This window comes from Prosopis cineraria, unplaced genomic scaffold (assembly GCF_029017545.1).
Source record: "Prosopis cineraria cultivar Desert tree isolate PC_DT_omini unplaced genomic scaffold, ASM2901754v1 PC9, whole genome shotgun sequence".
NCBI lineage: Eukaryota > Viridiplantae > Streptophyta > Magnoliopsida > Fabales > Fabaceae > Prosopis > Prosopis cineraria.
The window spans coordinates 28,534,797-28,559,549 of NW_026555340.1; the positions used below are offsets into that span (position 1 = coordinate 28,534,797).

At 34.3% G+C, this 24,753-nt stretch overlaps 1 protein-coding gene and 2 pseudogenes across 10 annotated transcripts; 2 read left to right on the top strand and 1 right to left on the bottom strand.

Annotated features, from left to right (window-relative positions):
• The first annotated feature begins 652 nt into the window (after positions 1-652).
• Positions 653-2,406, top strand: LOC129320218 (LOB domain-containing protein 27-like; annotated as a pseudogene).
• A 21-nt stretch (positions 2,407-2,427) lies between these two features.
• Positions 2,428-15,666, bottom strand: LOC129320216 (zinc finger protein BRUTUS-like At1g18910). 10 transcript variants are annotated; one of them, XM_054965528.1, is made up of 13 exons: positions 15,270-15,356; positions 10,528-10,566; positions 10,348-10,460; positions 9,386-9,580; positions 8,954-9,303; positions 8,559-8,790; positions 6,277-7,967; positions 5,171-5,389; positions 4,932-5,069; positions 3,962-4,196; positions 3,822-3,881; positions 2,961-3,032; positions 2,428-2,817 (listed from the first exon to the last, which is right to left on the bottom strand). In XM_054965528.1, exons 3-13 carry the CDS (start codon positions 10,450-10,452, stop codon positions 2,716-2,718), a joined length of 3,399 nt encoding a protein of 1,132 aa, XP_054821503.1. In that variant the 5' UTR covers positions 10,453-10,460; positions 10,528-10,566; positions 15,270-15,356; the 3' UTR covers positions 2,428-2,715. The 10 variants fall into 10 exon arrangements, with proteins under 10 accessions (XP_054821503.1, XP_054821502.1, XP_054821501.1 ...); XM_054965527.1 differs by lacking the exon at positions 15,270-15,356 and adding an exon at positions 10,972-11,625; XM_054965526.1 differs by lacking the exon at positions 15,270-15,356 and adding an exon at positions 10,944-10,989.
• A 3,757-nt stretch (positions 15,667-19,423) lies between these two features.
• LOC129320408 (protein NUCLEAR FUSION DEFECTIVE 4-like) lies at positions 19,424-21,600 on the top strand (annotated as a pseudogene).
• Positions 21,601-24,753: the final 3,153 nt, after the last annotated feature.

The window sequence follows — 24,753 nt, forward strand, 5'->3', positions numbered from 1 at the left end:
TATATATAATAAAATATATGAACTTTTTTTATTGATAAGTTGTGAATAATACTCCTTACAGGGTATTTTTGAAGGTTTTTTTGTCTTAAAATATAAAACTCTAAATAGGTTAAGGTTTTATTAAATACATCAATTTTAATATTATTTTTTTATAATTAATTTTTATCACTTTTATTTTCAATAAATTAAATACTGAATATTTTTAAAAATTTATATTTTTATTTTAAAAAAATAAAGTTGTTAAGTGTATTTAATCATGTTTATTGATATGTAAAATTTTATTTAAAAGTATTTTATAATTTGAGATAGAGAGAATATAATTTATTTGAGAGAATTTACAAATTAATTGGGTTGGATTATTAAAGTGTGAGGGTAATTGAGTTTATATGAGAAGTTTTATATTAAATAAAATTAAAATTAATAATTAATATATAATCAAAGTGAGAGATCGCTCTCCATTGATAACAAATTGATTGCTTTGCATCCTGATTCAAAGATATTAATAAAACAGATCAGGTTGGTATAAAATCTTTGTCGACTGTAGACAGTGACGTTAGATGGAGACAAGTACTTTTCTTTTTTTTTTTTTTTTTAATAAAAAAGGACAAAAGGTTAGTCTTGAGCAAAATCTATTTGATCCATCGATCCGCTTCTATCAACATTGGTCCGGATACAAACGGCTTACCCCCTAAATTAAATTAAGGCGCACGCACGAAGGTGGTGACAATTTTTCATTAAAAAAAAAAAAAAAAAACTAGTCACGAATGAGCACAAGGTAGCCCCGAAAAGTCGGAACGAGGAGTCTCCACATTCACAACGGTTCTCACACTCACACCCATATCCGAGCAAATCGCCTCTTTCCCCAACAATCCCCAGTTTGACTCAGTCTCTCCACTCCCACCACAGGCACTCGTGATCAAAATGCCCCCCACTTCCCTCTCCCTCACTTTCTTCCACTCATCAATATCTCTCCACGCATTGCTTCTCGCCTCCATCGTCGCCGAATCTCAGCTCCTCATCATCACACACCGCCGTTTCACCATATTTGACTTCCTTGTGATACAATATGACCCTCAAGGGTGGCACCAAGCAGGCCTGTGCTGCTTGCAAATTTCAGAGAAGAAAGTGTACCCCAGAATGCGTTCTTGCTCCTTACTTCCCCGCCGACCAACCCAAGGCGTTTCAGAATGTCCACAAGTTATTTGGAGTCAGCAACATCGAGAAGATACTCAAGAACTTGGATCCCAGCCAGAAGAAAGTTGCCATGGATTCCATTATCTGCCAAGCTAATTACAGAGATAAATACCCCGTTCATGGTTGTTGGGAGGAGATTTGCAGGCTTCGCTACCAGATATGGTACGTCGAAGAAGAGCTTCGTGTTGTTCATCAGCAACTTGAGATTTACAGACAACATTTCCTGCATTATCAGCACCAAGGTTCTTCTTCTTCAATGGTTGATGATGTCACTTCTCTGTTAGAGTTGGGGATGACACCCCGTAATAATTATGCACTACAACTCCTCAACCATACCCCTCCGTTAAACCCAGATACATATAATTCCTCGGAAGCTGCTTTGCCGGCAGTTTCCGACCAACATTCTTACTGCAACAGCAATAGTGTGGGTTACAACTCTATGGACGTGGAATCCAAGGATCATGTTGTCACACCAAATCACTTGTTAGTCCAGCATGCCTGCCAAGATGATGATGGAGATTCCATGGCCATGGCCATGCAGTCTTCGTTGCAGCTAGGTGACTCGCAGCCGCTGGACATGCAACAAAAAGTTGTCGGAGAATACTACGATGAGATGTGTCCACTTTTTTGATGCAATCCATGTTAGGCAATCTTATAATTATTCTAAGGAGGCGGCTTATGAGGAAAGGTACATTTTGTTTCTTACATGGTTGTCAAGCAGGGATCTGAGTGTGATCAACGTGTAAATGTGCCTGCGGTTCTTCTGAATATTGACTGAAAGATCAAGAAAGTGCATTGAGATTAAGTGATCAGAGGATGAATTTAACCAACCCCCTTTTAAGCTCTCTTTCTCCCTTTCCTTCCGGATTTCATTTTTCTTGGTAGGTTTTCCACTGTTAATTAAGCAGTCCCCTTGCTTGTTGACATTTTGAATAGAGAAGAATACCCTCCACTTGATTATAATCAATTGGATGGATTCATGAATTTCAATGCACGATTAACATCCACACGCTCTCATGTCACTTGGTCAACACTCAAGCTCAGTCAATTATGTCACAATTGACGGTTCATTAATGAACTTTTGGCCTGTTAATATAACCCTAGCTCAGCATAATTTCTGTTAACTTCTCATTCTTCTTGGCATTAGTTTGGTTGAGATAAATATGCAAAACTGTCTGAAACTCTTGCGAGTGTATAATTTTCAGAGTCTAATGTACGTGAATGGCCATCAGATTACGGGAACAGAGCATATAATAAATTAAATATCTAATAGCAGAAGATGGTTCATCCTAGAACTTCTTGGTTTTTTCAGACTGATGATGCACCACTGTTCATAACAGTTTGCAGCGGAAGAGTAGAACATTAATCTAGTTCAAAGGCAACAGGATAGTTATTCTTACCAAAAAAAAAAAAACTAATTATTTGGCACAAACCATAGAGACAAACATTGCATCCTACGTAGAGTCTGATATTCAATGTAAAGGAGCTGGAGAGAAGCAATTAATCCTCCTAACGGAAGAGTCATAGAACTCTGGTGTTGTAGGAGCCGCAAGAAGAACATTTGTGGTAAAGCCAGTGGAAGGGAACTGTTCCTTTCTTTTCACAGTCATTGCATAGAATCATCTGCAGCTCTTGCAGGGGGGGGTACATTTTGGGAAAGTCACAGTCTCATACAATATTCAAGCTTTATATACGACAATTGACAAGTATGAATAATAGTAGATTCACAGTTACCAAAAAAAAAAAAAAAGAGCAGAATCACAAACCTGAGTTTTACCCAAATGCTCGTCTGGGATTTTTTCTTCAGCCAAGTACGCGTCTAACATCCTAAAATATACCTGCGAAGGCATTCTAATGGCTTTAGGTAGCTCATCGCCTCCAAGAAGATCTACTGAGTTAATTATAACAAAAAGAAATTCCAAATTGGGCAGTTCATCTAGTAGAAACAGGCGAACTGAATCTTGAAGAGCTACAAAATGAGAGAGAGATAGGAACAAGAAAAAATTGGTACAAGCAATATATAGGAAAGTAACAAGAGGTTCTCCAATCTAACAGCCTCAATATCCCTGAGCATGTTTAGATTGAAGAGAATGGGAGAGAAGGAAGTTTTTTCATTTAGACATTCTCTTTATTCGTATTTAAATAGACACAGTAAGATTCAAGTCCAAAAAGAAGAGTGTTTAAAATAACTTTTTAGATCTAATCAATACCCTTAAAGACATACACAACTCTAACCAAAGTTGGAAAGGATCCGAGAAGCATGTGAAGCATCTTCTGTCTATTCCACTTATAAGTTGATCAACAGTCTGATATATAAAAATAAATATGAGCATTGGCCCTTCAGAATTCTATCAAAGTTCTGCAAATATTTTTTATCTTCATAGTTGCATTGATGGTGAATCTATATGCAGTAATTCCAAAGTAAAAAATAATAAGTTTTTGGGAATCTTCCATATACTACCATACCAGAAAACAATTGTTATCATAGGACTGGAGTGCGTACCAATTCAATGCACGATCAGATCAAAATTCTATGCTAAGTGTTGCCCAACAATATGAAGTACGAACCATAAAAAGACACAAGATGCAGGATGCATAAGAAGTATCAACATTGAATAACAACTGACCTGCATGTCTCCAAGTGACTTGTAACATATTGGACAGGTATAATTGAAGTAGGTATACTCCTGAAAGCAAAATCAAGAACAGTGCTCAAGTTATCTGTATATATGCTGCTCTGAAAGGAGAAAGAATCACTAGAAAATACCTTGAAACATGTTGAATGCATGACATGACCACATGGAAGGGCCTTTACTGGAGAGCAGGACGTAAAGATGTATTCATGACAAATTGGGCAGTTGTCCTCTAATGATTTCTCTCTGCATATATGTACTGTAAGGGAACGAGCCATACAAGCATTGCAATTCATACAATGAAAGTAGTCTAGACCCAAGCCCTTTCCAACTCGGCACAGGTTACAATAGGGACAGTGGTAAATTTCCCTGTCGAACACTTTCAATGTAAGAGGGACCGCAGTAACAATTATCCTTTGTTTAAATGGTAGAAAAGGAAAACTGCAATAACAAAGTTGAAATCTTAGAATTAAGATAGACATGTAGACGTCCATGTACTTGTTCATTTCCTTTTACCATGAAGAAGAGAAAGACAGCGAAGACGGGCCATACTATCTCTTTTGCATTATTGATTTAACAAATAAATTAATCAGGATAAGGCAGCAAGGATCCTACCATAGGTTTGTAAAATCTACCTTCCATAGATATGAGGAACATTGAAATGTCAAATATATCAAGTCTCTAGGGGTTAGCTTCCAATTACTGGCCCAAGGACTTTGAAGGGTCAAAGACTCAAATTTACTCATAGCCTATTCATGTGCAGTATATAAATAAGTTTCAACTAGTGGCCCTGAGCATGTTGGTATGAAATTGATGGTTAGTTAATTGGGGTGGAGAATCCTCTCCAAGAAATTAACAATTGAGGTAGGAGAATCAATCCACTTAAGCACTCTATAAAACAGCCAGTACTACTTGATATAGGGCTAAGTAAAATTCTGTTATTCTTTTACATAAACAATTCAAATCCATAACTTCCCTGGGCAAAGATGGTAGAAACACAAAGCTTACAGTTCATCACACAGTGAGGGTTGGGGATTAACATTAACAAAGTCCATACTATTTAGTTCTCTATAAAGATGAAGTAGATCAATCCAGTCACATTACCTTTCATCATCAAACAATCTACAGATCCTGCAGTAGTATTTTGCCATAGCTAAGTTACCACAAGACACAGTAGAACATGTGGCACTGATTGGCTGAATCTTCAAGCACTTCATGCACATCATCTTTGTAATGGATTTCCTTCATATATTTGGAAAAATGGTGCAAACATGAAGAATAAAAAAAAAAATGAAAGTATTGATTCAAGAACTAAAGAAAGAATAAAAGCAAACTGTTCATACCTGTCAATCAGATGATCTGTTGCATCATTATGGCAATGTATGCATGTATAAAGTTGGTTGCAGCAGGAAGCCAAAAGCTTACAGCTTCTCTTGTAGTGTTTGCAGCCATAGATTAATTTGAGAGGGTCCCTGTAAGACGGATACTGTCCAGGAAGTTCCTGCCCATTGTTTGTGACAGTGCCTTCCGAAAAAGAGATATGCTGTCTAACAATCCAACGGCTGAAATTATGTGGAAACTAGCTTTAAATTTCACAAGCGGATGTTCAGGATAAGCATGGAATAGATTGGAGAAATTTGAAATTTAGTTCTCCTAATAGTATTTTAAATAGTTCTGGGTAACTAGGTGTATAGTTCTTTAAGCAGGTATGCACTATCTGCTTTAAAATGTATGCTAACTTCTAGTAAAATACATATGTGTGTGTTACTCAATTCCCAAAGTGTTAAGAATGGGGAGCGACTGGCCAGGAATGGAGGAAAAGGAGAGTCAGGCAAGAGCAGCAAAAGACGCCACATCTTAACTGAAAACCTCAAGACTCTGATACCACTTACTAGGAATAGAAAACACCCACCTGAGAATAGGGGGAGAGGAGAGACAAGCAAGAGTAACAGAAGGACGCCACATCTTACCTCAAGACTCAAGTTTATGAGTCATTTCTCTTTATTATATATTAGTTGTTAAGTCCAACTTTATTCGATATGGGACTTTCCACATCGTCTTATGTCCACTCACACTTGGACAACTTAACACAAAGGCATCTCTTAACGGGGGAAAAACCAACAGGTATCATGATGCATGTCATGCATTTAATCTTAGTGCCTTATATAGTTCATTTTACTGACTGACAAAAAATTTACAAGATCAAGTAATCAATCTTTCTAGTGACATCTAGTAGGATTAAGAAGTGAAATGAATAGAAGGGAAAATTAAACAAGATTCTGTGACCTTGCCATTAAGATAGTGAAAAAAAGAAGTGGTACATTAATATAAAAAAAAAACAAGATCCTGTTGCTTTTTTATGTTTCTAGCAATATTCTAAAATAGTTATCCCAAAATTGAAGAGGTACATTAATATAAACTTATAACAAAAATGTGGGGAAATACCAACCTCATCAGCAGATTCTGAATTATACATGACTTCTTCTGCAGATCTAAGGAAGAGTCACGAGATACCCTTCTTATGGCCATCTCCAGATCATCTGGATTTATTTTCATAAGATGGTCATAGTGCCCAGAGTTTTCACACAATTGAAAAGTCTGACCTTTATCATTGATCGAACTTGTGATATCTGTTAATTTAGTGCATGTTTGTTTGTTTTTATCACTCAATTGATTCCTGCATTCTGAACATTCACTACTAATCTGTTTTGCTTTACGAACCTTAGATTTGCCATGAAGATTGCAATTGTGGGACTGCTCATTATTATCACCAATATCATCCCTCTGTGAAAAAAATTCGCTTTTGTTGGAAGTGGATTCTTCATGTAGTTCATTGAGAACTTCTTTAGATAAATATTTAGATATGATCTCCAACGGCTCAACAGTCTGCAGAGGAGGATCATTTGATCTCTCTTTCTCCTTTGCTATCCTGTACCCATCCCACCATTCAGCTAGCCATTCATCAAACATTGTATTTTTGGCAATCATGGACCATAAGAACATTAAAACATGCTGTTCCTCTGGGGTTAAAGATGTCATTAACCAGGGTATCATATCTTGCAAAATTTCTGCTCTAATTCTTCCAAGCATGCATCCTATGATTTTTATTTGCTCCTTATTGGAGAACAGTTCTCTAATTAAATGCCAAATTTCAGTTTCTTCACGACTCATATGGTCAGAAAGTAGTTTATGCATTGATTTGCACATTTCCTGCAGCTTTCTGCACAGTTGATGATGCGTCAGCATTCTCTGCTCCCATGTATTTGTTTCAAAACTAGAAACTGAAAAATGTAGATCGAACATCTTATCAAGGATACAGGATATCTTGTTGAAGTGTTCAACTTCAAATTTGTGATCAATCGTATAGGAAAGGCTAATGTTTTTCACTTTACTCATTGCCTCTAAAGCTGGGAATGCTATCTCATCCTCTGTCTCACTATGGATTCGATGAAGAAAGCGTATTAGATGAAATCGTTTGTTGAAATTCACAAGCATCTCAACATTCTTTTCTATCCGAGCTGATCCAAGAACAAGGTAATCCAAATCATTCTTGATAGCCTTGTGAAAGAAAAATATAAGATCAATAGGCTTTGAATCATCAAGCCAGGGAACAGGAGAACTATTAGCTGCCTGAAATCCAGGACGGTGATTTAACTTCATAACCGTGGCAGGGAAAAATATATGCATATTAATTCCCGTAGAGTATGGCGTCTCATACTTGGTCACATTGCTGAATCCGGAAGATGATGAATAAGAGAAACCATTATTTCCGGTAGATATTTTATGAGGCTTGTCATGATTTAAGAAAGAAAACCTGGGAGCTTCCTTGACTTGCTCAGTTAACAAAGAGCTTTTGCTTTTGAATATATGTCGCAAGTCTTGTCGGAATTTTTCAATGGAAGTTTTACCTGAATAACCAACACGGAACCACTCATGTACCAGTGATGCAAAAGCTTCATGGACAAAAGTATTTCCTTGTTTTATGGCATTGAGAATGGACCTAGATTCATTTTCAGACAAGTGACCTGCGAACCAAGTTATCGCGCACTTCAGCAACCCAAGTGGCATCATGTGCAGGCTCAAGCTAATGAGTTCCTCTAGCGTTCCGTTGCTGCAGTTCAATCGAATGACAGGAAATACCTGATCAAAAAGAGGGTGTCAAATGGCGATGACAAGGCAACCAATTGGAATGTCTCTTCCTTGGCAATTTGACATCTTTAATAGATAAAGTATAACTCGTATTACATATGAAACTAGCAATTATTCACAAAAGCATGGGTCACTAATGCATTAGATTTGGAAAAGAGGAAGAAACCTGAGAATCTATTTGAAACAAGTGATTATAATGTCACTTGGTTGATTGGTTCCTGTGTATCTACATTTTCTCTAAATTATACAGTGTACTTTCTCATCTAAATTCTAATCTCTCATTTTCTTGTCCCTCTTTTCGGTCCAAGTTGAACAAAGAACTATCTAATCTAAGGGACAACTTCACGAATACAGGTAAGGAGGTGACTTTACTTGTAGACATAATAGATATATAGATCTATGAGCCTCATTTTCATCGAGATCATACTTCTAAAATTAGAGAAATGTTTCAAAAGTAATTAATAAAAAATGTTCAAAAGTACATTATGCCGATATTTCTTTTAATTATAGTTGAAGATAAAATGAAAGGAGTCCCCCGTTCCTTCATCGTTTACTGACAAAATTGTGATACAAACAATATACCTCTGTTTCTTGAAAAGCAAATTGTTTGTTGATTCGTGCCACAAATAGCCCAAGCTCTCTGCAAAGCTTCTCCACGAATTCAGACGAAGGCATACTGTTCTCAGCATTACACAATAGCAACTGCTGTAAATCTTCAACGTGACTTTCACCGAAAAATTGTTCAGTAGACTTGGTCAACCAGCCGTAAGCAAGTTCACTCAAAACCGGGTAAAAGAATTTCTTCTGAGCATTACTGAAATCAGGAGGTTATATAGAAAAATTAAACAACTGAAAAGAACAAAAGCGTGTACTTTAAATAAAAGAGAAGGAGGAGACTCCATCATGTTTCCAAAAAAAAAAAAAAAGAAAGAAAGAAAGAAAGAAAGGAGTTTTGTGATAAATTACTTAGCATTTACCTGTAGCAGATGAGAACATCAGCGAAGAATTTTAGTTGGATGAGTAATGAATCCAAATTATGAAAACAGGTGTTGTTCCTGATTTGATGAAGTTCTTCTAACATTTCTTTCATATCTTTCTTAATGGCATTATGCCAAAGGTGAAGAATATTAACTTGATTGGCTCTATCTTCTATGTCTGAGCAATTTGCTTTCATCTGATTTGAAACGGCTTTAAAATTCGTATTGCAACAACTCAACCATCGCGGTCTTTTCATATGTTGGGATCCATCAGCACGTTGAACAGCTTCATTCATAGAACAGTCCTGGTTGAAGGTTTGGGTGTTGCTACCAAGCCAAGCAATCAAAACCTTCACATTGATATATCAGAATTAGTTAAAAATCAGAAACTTTATTAGACGTCTAGTATTGATCTGTTTTTTTTTTTTTTACCTCTTGCAGTTCTTTTTCCATTGGTGTAATTTCATTTAAAAACTTCCGAACTTCGGCTTGTTTTTCTGCAGAAAGAAAGGATACCATCCATGGCAAAATTTCCCGCAGCAACATTATAGGAACACTGCATATGAATTGCCAGACCAGCAAAGCCTGTTCGTCGATAGAAACTTTCTGCATCAAGAGAGGAAAAACCTGCAGAATTGCACAAATGCGGAATAGATGTATGACAGTCAGAAAAGAGTATGCCAGTATATGTTCATGCGCAGATAAGCATACGTTAGACAATGAGGAATCAGAATCTGAAGGTATTGCTCAAGAGATGAAATTTCTCAGTATTTCTAGCACACTAGTATTAACCTATATACATTCTTTAGCATCATGCTTACGAAAATTACTTTACAGACGCTTAAGCAATTATGAAAGAGTGAATAAGAGAAAGGTAAAGTAAGCCACATAATTCAACAGTTCATAAAGTAATAAGACAAATAATCATATCCATAATTCATTACTTTATTCCCTTTTTGCTCTACTTTTTCCCATCCATAAATGATATCTGTCTTGACATCATTTCTTCTTCTGATTAATCAGTAGAATATATTGCCGTATGTGCAAACTAATTTCCAAGAATCTGGAACAAACCTAAAAGGCACCGTATCCATATTTCACGTCCACAATAAAAGAAATATTTTCTTCTCCTTTATAACACAACTATTAAAGAAAAAGCATTATATGCATTATTGCCTTAAGTATATGTTCGTATTGAATTAATTTAACATCATCTACACCACAAGGGGGAAAACAACCAACTGCTCAGTCAGAAATATAAAGCGGTCAAATGAAAACTCCATATCCGTAACATAAATTTAGAAAACAATATTAAAAAACAAAGTACTTTTTCTTTTTTTGAAACAAAAACAAAGTATATTTTCAAATACCAAAAGAATAATAAACAACTAGACCTGTTCTTCTTCCTTCTGCATATGCTGAAATGTGGTGGCTTGCAAGATTCCAATGCAGCATATAAGTTCTTGAAACAGCTTGGAAATATTCTCATTTGGATCCATCAACTCATCTAAATAGTGAAAGATTGAGCTGAAGACTTCATCGATGCAATTATGTTCAAGGGAATAAGTACATACCACATTTTTCACAGGTACATCCAATGCAGGGAAGATAACCTGCCCAAGAAAAAGAAGTTTAAGCTGTCTTCAAGACTCAAAAGTGATGAATTTTAATGAATAATCATATATATATATATATATATATATAAAAGAAATACTTGTAGAGCAGGTATGCAGATCCAAAGTGTCTTGAGCAGAACTTAAGTAAAAAATGAAGCAAACAACTAACACGTAAGAACTAACAGAGCCAGAGAGTTGCTTGGCCTTTCTATTAACCAATTATAACAGTTAACAGGACAACCTCAAGATATCAAAGAATAGAAGGCTAGTGCGCTTAATCTTAAAATCCAACTTCTTCTCAGTCCATTTTATTTTACCCCTCTTTGCAAGCCTCTCTTGCCACTCCCACCCAAAGAGATGAAATCCCTCCCAACCTCCAGAAAGTTTCTCATGCAGCACTACCATGATGATGCATTCGGATGCACTGACGCCTATTGATTGTCCGTCGAAATCCCTCCGTTATTTTCTTCAAACCAGTAACTTCGTTCTTCGAAGGCCATGATTGTGCAAGATCGCCTTTCTACCCCAGTTAGACTAACCACTCTCGTCTGAGTCTGTTTAGTTCCTTGTTAATGCCTCGGAGCGTGTTTCCTCCTCGTGGCCAAATCTTCCTCAAAGCAACATCTCAACTTGCATGCAAAACCAACGACTAACTTCTTCCAAAACTTTTTTTCAGCTTCTTCGAAGCTCGGGCATGGAAAAACTCATCTCTTATGTGAATTGTTCTTCCTTTATGGAGCCCGATCATCACTGTGCCAACCCAGCTAGCTTTGCACCAATTAAATTCCGGTGGATTATTTATTGCTCGTTCTTAAAAAAACCTCGTCCTTTAGGTTGGGGGGGATCCCAGAGGACCCGTCTTTTTTTCTCGTTTTTCTTGGTTTTCACACCCACATGAAGCTTAGTCTACAGAAGCATATAGTCGCAGTCGAGTTCATTTATCTTCTCTTTTCCTAGCTCATCCCCCCCTTTCACTGTGCCCTCTTTCTGTCCACTTTACAGACAGGTTTTGGGCCGTCATTTTCTTTACGATATCAGCTTTGCAAGTGCATCTCTGCTACTAATGCATCTATTTTTGTACATACCAAATTACCAATGCACCTTTTTATTTATAATATTTTTATTAAAGCAGTTCATGCGTAAAAGTTATAATTCACAATTTTAAGTTAAAAATTTGGTTTAAAATTTATAAAACAGTTTTATAATTTCAAAGCTTTTAGAATGAATATCCTGTTAATTTTTTTAATATTTCATTGGATTTTCCCACGTTTTGTGGGGTCCTCTCCTAAGACTGAGACCCTCTTTTTAATAGAAGTTTTATGTTCTAATCAAAATATTAAAAATCGGACCACATGTTATTGAACTAATTTAATAATTAATCGTGAAAACTGTACTTAAATCATAATTAAACTTGATCATGAATAAAATATTTTATTAAACAGATTTAATGATTTAATCGAACAAACTTACCTAGATTTTCGTTTATGGTTTTAACTTTTAATTAGTGAGATAAAATTTCCTTTTTTAACAGGGAAAAAGAAAAGGACTAATAAAGGCATTCTTGTTTGAGCACAGAGAATTACATTGTTGGCTTTGGAACGCGGCTTGTGGCCATAAAAGGTAGGTTTGACAAATTTGGAGATTGCGCTGGGCTGATCAAAACTAAAATAGTCCTAAGGATGTTCTTGTCGGACATTGGAGGATCAAAGTCCACTTTCGTTGAAAGGCAGGTAAATGGGGTTTGTGATGGTGACATCTCAAAGGGTCATGGTTCAGTCAAAAGAAGGCTCAGACGAAAAGGCACGAAACAAGCTGCATGGATTACAGGGCCTATTTGACCACTTATTTTAAAAACATTTTTTTATTTTTCAAAAAAATAAAAAATTTATTTGATAAAAATATTTAAAAAATAATAATATTATTCTTAAGAACAGAAAAATAAAAATAATTTTCAAGTGTTTTGAGATTATTATTTTAAAGAATAAAAAATAAAAAACATATATTTTTATTATTTTTTTATTTTCATAATATATTTTACAAAACATTAATTTTCATAATAATAAAACAAAAATAATTTCAAATAGATATTCTCTGCTTCTGGACTTCCTTCTTTTCATTTCTTTTCCTTCCACCCCCATCTCAACTTTTAAATCAAAATTTAAATACTCAAAATTTAATATTTCATAAAATCATTATTAAAATGTGAAATCATGAAAAACAAACAAATAAATTTAAACTGTAAAACTGTTATTAAAAAATAAAAATATTTAATAAAATATTAAATTTTAAACCCTCAAAACTTGACAAAGGATTGAAATGGGAGGTGGAAAGGAAAAATAAATGGAGAGAAGTAAATCCATATTCTCCGTCCACTCTTTCAGTGCATCTCCTGCCAAATTAGCACATCTATACATTTATTGCAGGATCTAGATTCTAGGTTTAACCTCGCGTTCTTCAGGACGTGATCATGATTCATGTGTGTCTATCTTTCACTTTATTGCTGATTAATATGCTGTGCATGTTTTTATTGAGAAAATATAAACACAAAAATATATTATTAAAAAAAGCACCAGACACAAAAATATACTTGCATAGTTTTCTACCGGTTATGTTCAGTCCTGTTGTTTTAAAGAGATTTTTTTCTTAACCAACGTTCTAAAGAGATAGAAAATTAGGCTGATGTATTTTGATTTTTAATTTAACTCTAGCTCTGTACTGGCCTTTCTATTGAAAAGAACAAAGAGATAAATAATCGCAGAGGAACAAATACTTTGCAAGGTACTGTTGAGACCATATTCCATGCGTCAAAAAATAGAACAAAAGATCGCGAGAAAGCCAGATTTTTTTTTTTTTTCAAAAGGGCAGATAAAAATATTTGCGGCGATCGGATCTGCTGCGCATCAGGAGTGTGTGCAGCAGCTCTTCGGACATGTGGCACAATGCAAGCCTTTTTACACAAAAAACTACCAGTTTTGCCAGGTCATCTAGCTTAAAAATCGATCTTTTTATTATTTTTTAAATGGCCAGGAAAGTCAATCCTGAGCGACTCGTCTGAATTGAGAGAATCCTAATTCCTAGCCAATAATTAAATACTCATATACCTGATGTGCGTCTTCTCCGAATTGGGGTTGAGATGTGCAAGTTGGGCCTCTAGGGATTTTACAGCATGAAGAGGGGGATCTAGACCAGCCATAGACACGTGAAAGATGGACAGAAAATATATAAAAAGGCCACAAAACGAAAGGAATATAACTTTATTACAGTGGACGGATGTGAAATCGAAGGAATTTTCTCGGGCAGCAATAGTTTTGCGATTTTTGCATGCGTTTAATATATTTTCAGGGAAGTGGAAAACGTACATAGTAATAGAAAATGTCAAATGAAAAGGAGGGAAATGAAAGAGGGAGAGAGAGAGAGAAGATTTCCACAAAAAGGCTTAAGGACTGGTTTATTTAAGATTAACATAGAAAATATTTTGATTAAGTTACGTGGAAAAGATATGCAGAAAACTTTAAGCTAAATATGAGAGGCTGTTGAAAGAAAATATATTTTCAGCTTATTTTGATAAGCTAATAAAAAATCTTTGATCAAAATAAACTGAAACCCTATTTTCTTCCAAGTTCCAATAACTTCTCCTATATCTAGTTTAAGGCTCTCCCAAAAACTCTTCAGTGTAATTTAATTAAAATGATTTTTTGTTAATCTTTAATTAGCAGGCCCTGATTAGATGAAGAATTGAGAAGATATATATAAGAAAGTCACAAGATGCAAGCACTAGACTATGTAGAGAACATAAAATTTAAACATAAAAGAAAGAGAGAGCTACAAGGTGTAATGAAAAACTCCTAAACAAATATGTGCTATATCATTTTTGATCTATTCAATTAGAGTTCCTCAAATCATTTAAATAAAATCTTATATATGATATTATTTTAATTTATTTTATTTTTATAATATAATGCATATTTAATTTATTACATTTTCTCTTTCTACTATCATTAATGTTAAAAAAATTATATTTAATGTTATATGAATATTAGATTTATATTGGACAGAATATGACAGTTTATTTAAGAATTTCTTGTGCAAGAACTACTCTAAAATTAAACAATGTCGTATCTCACTAATTTCAACAGGAAGTATGGCCAAGGATGGGAAATTAAGACTATATAACACAAAACTCCAGTGGACGATTTCAGTGATATGTAATATCTAATATGCTTGAAACATTTAGCCAAAACGTCATCCTAGAAGTTCAAATTCTGCTCAAAATACTACATGAAGATGTATGAAATTATCTATATAATCTCGCGTCAATAACAATGTGTGTGGAAAAACTATAGTTTATATGGATGGATTTTTAGTCGATATTCCTTTCGTGTTTAATATTGCTCTCTTGCGTGGCGCGTGGACAGTTCCAGATCAACAACATTCAGTTATGTTGCCGGAACATTGCCTCGACCAAAATCTCCATGCTCCGATTACTAACTCCTCGCTTAACAATGAGGCCTGAGCCAGATTATGTATTAAAATTAGCTGCGACCGTGAATTGGATGCGATGAGCAAGTATTCGGACAGCATTGTTAGAGAAAGTTTCCCATGGTTTCAGAAAAAAACTGATAGCATTAATCCCATTCCATTTTTATTCGTTCCTGGTTTTCCTAGAAACCATCAGAGTTCAAGGTATAAGTTAGACTGACCTCGTCTTCCGCAACGCAATGATACTTGAGAACTAGTTTGAGAAACTCGAATCTTCGTTGAAGTATAAGAATTGGCTTTGGGCTGTGCGACGCAGTCTCCAACGATGACGTTTCCGCCAAGCCCCGAAGCTCGTTGAGTTCCGCACGCAGAGCCTTGTGGAAGCAAACAAACAAGAGTATAGGGGCATCGACGAGTGGAACTCGGGAGACGCAATCGGACGCGTCATGTACAATATTCTCCTGCTTATCCGGCCCAAGTAGGTCCATCGACCATGAAACTGACCGCAGAAACCACCATGAACGGCGACAGAGGGAGGAGAGGGAGGCGAAGCATGAGAAGTGGCGAGGGATTTATCCCTCTGCATCTCATGCTCTCTGGTCCCTCCTCACTCTGTAGCTTTTGGCCTCCTGGAAGGCTCTTCTAATTTTTTAAAAAAACCAGCGTTTTAAAAATGGATATAAATCGCTGCCAGTTGACACGAAACCCTGAAAGCGACGTCGTAACTAACCAACCCTCCAACGTTATTTGCGTTTGCATTTTGGCGCTACCCAGAGGCATGAAGAGGGCCTTCAGGGAGTGTCTCCATATCTCAATTTTTGGACCATTCGTATCCTTGACTCTGTCTTTAAATCAGTTAAAATATTTTATAATTGAATAAATTACGTAATACATAACTGATAATCCACTCGATGAATCATAAATCACAGTCCAATAAATTCGCAGACTTTTAGAAGAGAAGCGTGATATGACGCGCCGTCGAGGGTGAGAGTTGAACTGTTCCAGCATCCAACTTGCAAAACAATGTTAGATAAATTTTGTTTTTTTAAGTCCACTCTGTCAGATTCTTCCATGTTCCAACGCTAGAAATGATTTAAAATGGGCTTTTTTTGGGCCTGAGATTTTAAAAAATGGGTTTGACGTGAGAGTATTTTGTCGTATTTTGTGTTTTGACCAAAATAGTCCTAGTGGCCTCGTAGGGATAGAGGGCTATTATCATGGACTCTTGCTTCGTTTCCTTGATTCCTTCAGGGTGAAATAGTGAAATGCCGAATGCGTGCCGTTGCTCCTTGTGTTGTGGGTTCAATACATGCCTGCTTTTACATTTGTCTTCGGTTCAGGTTCAAGAAAAAATTAAAACTATATTTTTATCTGCTGTTATTTCTATGAAGCTATTGTTTCAGCAGATTTTTATTTACATTTTTTTATTGAAAAAAAAGCTGATTTCTGCATCTCCTATCACGGGACGGTAGGGGTGAACAAAAATAAATTGAAATTAAAAATTAAATTAAATCAAATTAAATTTTGTCTATTTAATTTGATCTATTTAGTTTTTTAATTTTCTTTTGAGGAACATCTTGATTAATGGGTTCGATTCGGTTTGAAAATTTTAAAATTAAATAAACTGAACAGATTGAATTATTCATATTTTTCTTTTTATATTTTTTAAAAATGTAAATAAATTTTCATTTAGATAAGTGAGTAACATCTTTCTATTACTTACAATAGTAGTATTTTTTTATTTAATGTGATATTTTAATTTTTTTTATTTTTATAATTTATTTTTAGTGCAGTATTGAGTTTTTTTAATTTTTTTATAAATTATGATAAAAGATTATTATTTTTTTGTCAAACCTTTAAAATCAAGAAAAAAATTAAATAAAAAAATATATGAATAATTAAAATTTATAAATTTAAATTAAAACTTATAAATTGAATAGATCAATCAATCAAACTATTAAAATTTAATTTGATTATATATTTTAATTTGATTTAAATTTTTTATATAATTTATTGATTGATTGTAAAAAAATTAGGATCGAATCAATGAATGCTCGCCCGGCCGGGCGGGGCTATTCAAATTTTATTTTAATTAATTATTACGTGTTTCATTCCCAGACTTGAGCTTGTGTCCATCGAAGGACATACACGTGGTCTATTGTGTTGCCACGTTCCTTGCCCGCGTTTCCTAGTCCGCACAGTGCACGTGGTTGCTCCCCCTTCTCTTTCCCATGTAACTTACTATGTTGTTTGAACCTCTCATCAAATTGTTATTTAACGAGAAGTCTCATTTCACTGTACTCCCTCTCATTTCATTTATAAATTACATTTTAAAAAATATATTTAATTTTATTTATAAATTATGATATATTTTTTAATGTAATATTTAAAAATTATTTTTAAAATTATTCTTTATAAAAAAAATATAACAATACTTTTTATATTTGTTATATAAAATATATTTGAAGTTGGTCAAAAAAATAAAGATATATTTAAAATTTTACACACTTTTATTTCTTTTACTTCTTTGTACTGAATTAATGAGATCAGTAGTAAAAACTTATAAAGAGGATCAGGAAAATATATTATTAAATAGTGTCAGATAATAATTAATTATTATAAAAAATTAAATTCATCATCAAATTATTAATTATAATAATATTAATTATTATAATTAACCTAGCGTACTAAACCTGGTTCAGATAGTACAATACCTGGGGTAACATACGTACGCTGGACTCATTATGCAGATAATGTGAATGCGAAGAACTCACTGGCCCGAATTTAGACGTTGGGCATGGTGTATTAATTGCAGGACATTTTTTGACGATGAAACTCGTTTGGTTGGAGCCAACCATCAAGGAGGAAAAAAAAAAAGAAAAAAATAGAGTTGAATGTATCCACTTTGTGATACTGGGAAATTGATTTTTCTTAACGTCTGAGTTCTTTTATTTGAGCAGTGAAATTACATTGACTTTTGAGAAGCCCAGGCATTTTTAATTGCGAATACTTTGATGGGATTTGAGGCATTAACGCCGATATAATCACACCCCAAATTTTGAGTTTTGACAAGTATTTGTTTCTACTTGCTCGCAAGACTTGATTATTAACACTCTTGTCGATCCGATCATGTGATATTAGGATGGTGGGTGCTTGATGTTTATCGAGTCCGGGTTAATTACAATGGGTCAACAAACGAAGAAAATTCAAGTATTGGCAATGTGATGGCATTTTGAGAAATTTCTATAAGTTATTTGTATCAGCATCCTTTTATTGTTGTTGTTGGATAACATGTTTTAGTATCTTTCATGTAAGAATTCATTAGATCAGTGAAGAATGATCCAATGAGCAAGGATATCACAAAGACATCACAACAAAATATTAAACCTATATAAAAACGAGAAATAAATTAGCCTGAATAACTCATTATATAGATTTGTTGAGTTTGTAAATGACTTAAATAAAAATGAGTTTTTGAATCTAAATAATTTAATTAGGTCCTAAACTAGATGAATTACCCTTGGGAGTTATGCTTTGCCCATTTAATTCATATAAGATTTCTATGAGAAGTAAGGATGTAAAAATTTCTAGTTCCACGTGCTTAAAAAATAAAACAAAATAAAAAATGAAGAGGTAAAAAAAACCCAATCCAGAGTTTTGAGTTGCATCAAACACTTTCATTCCATATTTGGCCGTTCATACTCTATTTACTTTCGACTATTCACCTCTGATACATGAATTACATTGAATATGATAAGGTTTATATTTATTTTGGGAATTGTAATTGATTTATCAAATCACAAATCATGACAATGAATAATTATTTTGCCACAATCTACTTTTATTTTTGAATTATCAATATAGATAATTATGTCAATTGAATTTTAAGTCGCGGACATATTAACATGTATTAATAAGACACATTTTTTGTGAATTTTTTGAAAAATGGAAACAAGCTACGTGAATTGACCCATTTCAACCTGCCAAATCACACGAATCGGGATGGGCTGGAATTTCTCAACTCATAGAAACGAGTTGAAATTAGCTAATCTACTTTTCCTCCAACCTATATGTGATAACTTATGCGATATGGGTGAACTTATATTCTCCCTGCTATGATGAAAACAAGTTTCACGTTGGATAAATCTAATAAGCCATGTGGGAATTTTTTTTGGGGGGGGGTTTGTATTTTAAGAATAAATACGCTTTGTATTTTTAATAAAAGATTATTTGGTGGGCGGAGTTCACTTTATTAAAATAATGGTGAGTGATTTAACAAAACGTTGCTAAATTTCATCATTTATTTGGCCAAAAAATTATATTTTATATGCAAATATTATATCGGCCTGCGAAGATGCAGGTGTCGAACCCGCAATGGATTATTGTCCAGGCAGGCTCACCCTGCGGAAGAGAAAAACGCATGAATAACAGAGGGGAGATAAACTCAACAACGGATAGGGTAAAAATAAACCCATTAAAATGGAGAATCCCTACTTCGATTTCGATTTCAACTCCAAATGGGTGTCAACGGTGGCCAGCATATGGATCCAGTGCACTAGTGGCTCCCTGTACACTTTTTCCATCTACTCCGATGCCCTCAAGTTCAGTCAGCACTATGAGCAGTCAACCCTAGACACCATATCCGTCTTCAAGGACATCGGCGTCAACGCCGGCGTCCTCTCAGGTTTTCTATACGATTTCTCTGCCCAACGAACAAGGGGCCGGCCCTTGGGTGGTTCATCTTCTTGGTGCCGCTCAATGCTTTTTGGGCTATTTCCTCATGTGGGCCGCCGTCGCTGGCGTCATCCCTCCACCCCCCGTGCCACTTATGTGTTTGTTCATGCTCGTAGCTGCTCATGCTCAGAGCTTTTTCAATACTTCCAATGTTGTCACCGGGGGTGCGTAATTTCCCACGCTATGGGGGAACCATAGTGGGCATTATGAAGGTAAAACCGAGTTTTTAATTCTTTATTTCCCCTGTCTGTTGCTTTCCAACATTTCTTTCCCGTTCAGGAAAACATTAGTTCATAGACCAAACTTCCTAAATCTTTGTTCATCAGCATGGACACTATAATTCACTCTGTCATCAATCAACACACTTTCACTAGACCTGTTATCTGGTTTAGACTTGATACTAAACTGAGTTTATGGGTGTGCATCAGAGATTTGATGTATTAATATATTGGCCATACTCGACATTATTTAGCACTCATTACTTGTCCTGCTGTAGTGCTGAGTTTGGTCTCAGGACTTCTCTTTTCCTTGGCAGGGATTTCTTGGTCTCAGTGGCGCTATACTGATCCAAGTGTATCGGACAATATTTAAGAACCAGCCTACATCATATCTCCTGATGCTAGCCTTCTTACCACCTGCAAATACTTTTGTGCTTATGTGGTTTTGTCAGAATCCACAATACTCGTGAGGGAGATGAGAGGAATATCTAAATATTTTGTCTACGATAGCTTTAGCTGTAGCTGCTTTTCTTATGGTTATCATAATTCTAGAGAACACTTTTAGTCTGCAAGTATTGGTAATGGTCCGCGTCTTTGTGTTCATTTTGTTGATAGTGCTGTTAGCCTCGCCTCTATGGGTTGCACTAAAAGCTCAGAAAAGGAACTTTAAAGATACTTCAGAGAGCTTTCCTTCTGAGGCTTCCCCATTATTGTTGAACCAGGCTGCTTAGATAGGAAGGAGAGGGATGCAAGACAGATTCTGCCGAGGGTCCTATGCCTAGTAATACAGATGAAGATATGTTTGCTAACAATCAAAGGGCATTGCGAGGGGGAGAACAAGAATCTGGCCCAAGCTTTGCAATCTGCGAACTTTTGGTTTCTGTTTGTCTCAATAGCATGTGGTATGGGATCAGGACTTGCACAGTCAACAACATTGGTCAGATTGGAGGATCACTTGGTTATACGAGCCATGAGACAGGTACCCTGGTTTCTTTGTGGAGCATTTGGAATTTCTCGGCCGTTTTGGAGCTGGCTACGTTTCTGATCATTTCTTATACACAAGAGGATGGGCAAGACCTTTGTTCATGTTCATCACTCTAATGATCATGAGCAGTGGGCATGTGGTGATAGCTCTGGGCTGCCTGCCGCTCTATATGCCGGTTCAGTATTGGTTGGTGTTTGTTATGGCTCTCAGTGGTCCTTAATGCCCACAATCACTTCCGAAATATTCGGGCTAGCACATATGGGTAGCATATTCAACACCATTGCCATTGCAGGTCCCGTTGGATCTTATATATTCTCTGTTAGAGTAGTGGGTATATATATGACCAAGAAGCGTCAGAAGGGTATACATGCACTGGAACTCGTTGTTTTATGTTATCTTTCCTTATCATGGCATCTGCTGCTATTTTGGGTTCTCTGGCTGCTTTAGGTTTGTATTTTCGAACAAAAAGTTTCTATAATCAAGTTATTCTCAGACGACTTCGATAGCCCATTCCTACTGAGTGAAGAGATGAAGCTGCGGTATTCTGTGTTCATTTGTCGTGGCTCTGCAAGTTAAGAGGCTTTGATATCCCAGTTTTTCTGTCTATAGGAGGACTCTGTAATCACTCGTGCTCATGGTCTCGTATCATTGTCACACGTACAATGAAAGTCACTGGAGGAGCCTGTAATTGCTGCGTTTATTGTTCAGGTGATGGCGTGGTGCAATTTGTTTGTTTCCAAATAAAATCATGTACAATGACTTCTCCTTACTATATTATTATGACGCGGTGAACAGGAACGAACTTTGTGCCATGCTTTGCTTCAAAGATGTAAAACTGAGTAAAACACAGAATAAACAGCACGGATTCAGTGCTGCCTTCGCGACGAGATGTTTGTAACAGTGAATACAATTATTACGTTCTTATCAACGTTTTTTTGCGTTTTCAACGGAAGATTCAAAGCGGGCAATTAAAAGTAAAAATAAGTGTAGAAGAACGAAAAGGCTAAAAGATACAACGGAATAGAGGTGTAGATGCCTTCTAAATTGTGAAGCGTAATCTTTCTTAATGCAACAAAAGAAGTGAATTTATGAAATATAAAAACAACAATGATCTTGAATGTGACTAAATCTTTTATCCAGCAAATTACCTTTTTTTCCCCCTTACCCTGCATCCAAGCTGCTGTTCCTAACTAAGGTGTGTTTTAGTAACCTACCTTTGATTTTTGAAAGGTATTTTTTCACTTTTAAAATGTGAAATGTTGTTTGAAAAAAAAAATAAAAGTACATTTTTATAAGGTGTTATCAAAAGTGTATTTGATAGGTATAAGAAGATTGAGCTTTTAAAAAATGAATTAAAAAGTGAGATATTAATTGGTCATGCTATTCCAAATTTAATCTATTATTTTTATTTAAAAATATTATTAATTCATTAAAAATATAATCATCATTTAAATAATAATAATATATAATAGTAGTAGTAGTAGTAGTAGAGTAACAGATTAAGTTTTTAGTATTATAGATTGAATAATTAATAATGTTAATTTTTAGCATCAATGTATATTCAACTATTTATAATTTTTTTGTCCAATAAATCAAATTTGATATTTTATATTTTTATATTTAATATATTAGATTTTATGTTATTTAAAATTTTTATTAATCAATAAAGGCTTGTTCAATTATTAAAGTTATTTAAATAAAAATTAGAGAATATTAGCTCAATAGCAAGAAAAATAGAGTTTTCAAAAATTATAAATAGGTTTTCAATATTTAAAATATGGCCCATTTATAGAGGTGATTTTTTTTTTTTATTCATAAACTGTATATAAAACATGCAACAATAACTTTTGGATAATTGGGCTAGGAATATATCTTGTATAACAGAATGATTTTAACGTTCAGCTAAGTTCTTTTAGCTAACTTAATTGATTTCCCACATATGACTATCTTATTTTCTGCCTTTTACAATCTTTCTTTCCTTTCTTCTTCTTGCCTCATGAGGATTATTGTCAAATATTCTCAATAGTATTATCCAATGCTTGCAAAACTGATCATCAATTCTAGTATCTTGAAGTTAACAGTACGTCAAATTTATATCCATCTTTTCTCAGCAATATCTTCACCGAATAGGTGTTCATTTCTTCACAATCTATGATTTGTTGTCATTGATTATAAAATTTTGTTGAATTATTACTAGAAAACACAAGTTACTCTCTCATTGTTCATGATTTTTTTTTAGTTTAGGTTTGATCTCTGTTATAAGTAAAAGTTTAAATTTTTTTACAAACTGTATTTGATTTGTTTTAGACAAATGATTATGTGTTTTTCATGTTATTGATTATGATATTACATCATTGATATATGTAAACAAGTTTATGTTTGATTGTCTAATATATTAATTTTAATATATAACTATGTATAGTGGTATATTAATGATATAGTATACACATCAATATAGGAAAAACACATTATCATTTGCTCAACAAATAAAATGCAGTTTGAAATTTTTTTTGAACTCTTAGTTTATCATAGAAAATCAAAAACTTAAACTAATAAAATAAAAAATTATGAATAATTAAGTCTTCATTTGTCTGCTCTGCTCTCTTATCCTCTCTTACGTTTGGGGTCATCAGGCATTTGCAAAAACTAGGGCATTATAATTTTAAAGAGCAATTTTGTCAATTAAATTTTAGATAAAATATAAGGCTATTATTCAATTTAAAAAGGTTATACTATTGTTTTTATCTTGTTCTATGATATGGGCTAAATTTGCAAATCTCCAAAAATTTATTATATATATGTGTACATTTTTTTTGAATCATGTAATTTTTAATGTTAATGTATGTTGAATTTTTATTATATAATTTATTTTAACATGTCAAATTTTATTTTTTATTATTTAACATATCAAATTTTATGTTATTTAAATTTTTTATATTTTTTATATTTTAAATATAATACATTTGTGCAATGAAATTACAATGATTATAAATCAATGTTCTTGTTAGTAATTCTACATTCACAAACATATTTTACTATCATACTTTAAACAAATTTTTAAATATTAAAATTAATTTTAAAAAATATATTCAAATCTAAATATAAATTCTAATATAATAACTTACTGTTATTAAATGATTGACAAATTGATTTTTGACTAATATAAAAGGGAGAATCACATTTAAGGACTTCTTAAAAAATTATTTAAAAGTAAGGATTAACAATAAATTTTATTTGAGGAAAAATAAGTTATATTTTTTATTTAATAATAATTTATTATGTTTGTTAATATTTTTATTTTGAGAATTTTTATGTCCTCCCAATATAAAACCAACCGCACACTCGTCTCTGATTTTTTTAGATACCCTGCATAGTTTGGAGGAGATTTTATGCCCAACTACTTACAGTTTTCGAAGAAATCCCTTGGTCAGCTTCTGCGTTTTACTCGAGTGAGAAGAGAGAGTGCACTAAACCAAATCAAAACAATCACTGTCAACCTCTCCAACTGCCCCTGTGACATCAGGGCCAAATTCTGTGAAGTCAGAGTCAATGAGTGTTGGAAGAGACAGAGAACCGATGACTCGTCCATGGCTTTCTTAAAAATATGAAAGCCATTGGTGGGCTTGATGGTTGAGATTATTTCTGGAGACAGTAAAAGGAGGAGGAGGAGGAGGGAGGAGTTAAGCACAGCCAATAGAATAAAGAGAAAACTTTTCAAAATTTTGACCCACGTAGTGTTATTTATAGTCTAATTTTTATTTCATTATT

Coding starts and splice junctions, on each gene's coding strand:
- LOC129320216 (XM_054965520.1), bottom strand. CDS start 15,536: ATGGACCTACTTGGGCCGGATAAGCAGGAGAATATTGTACATGACGCG. Junction 4,197..4,931: donor AGATTGTTTGATGATGAAAG/GTAATGTGACTG, acceptor AGTGTTCGACAG/GGAAATTTACCACTGTCCCT. Junction 3,033..3,821: donor AGTCACTTGGAGACATGCAG/GTCAGTTGTTAT, acceptor ATGCCTTCGCAG/GTATATTTTAGGATGTTAGA.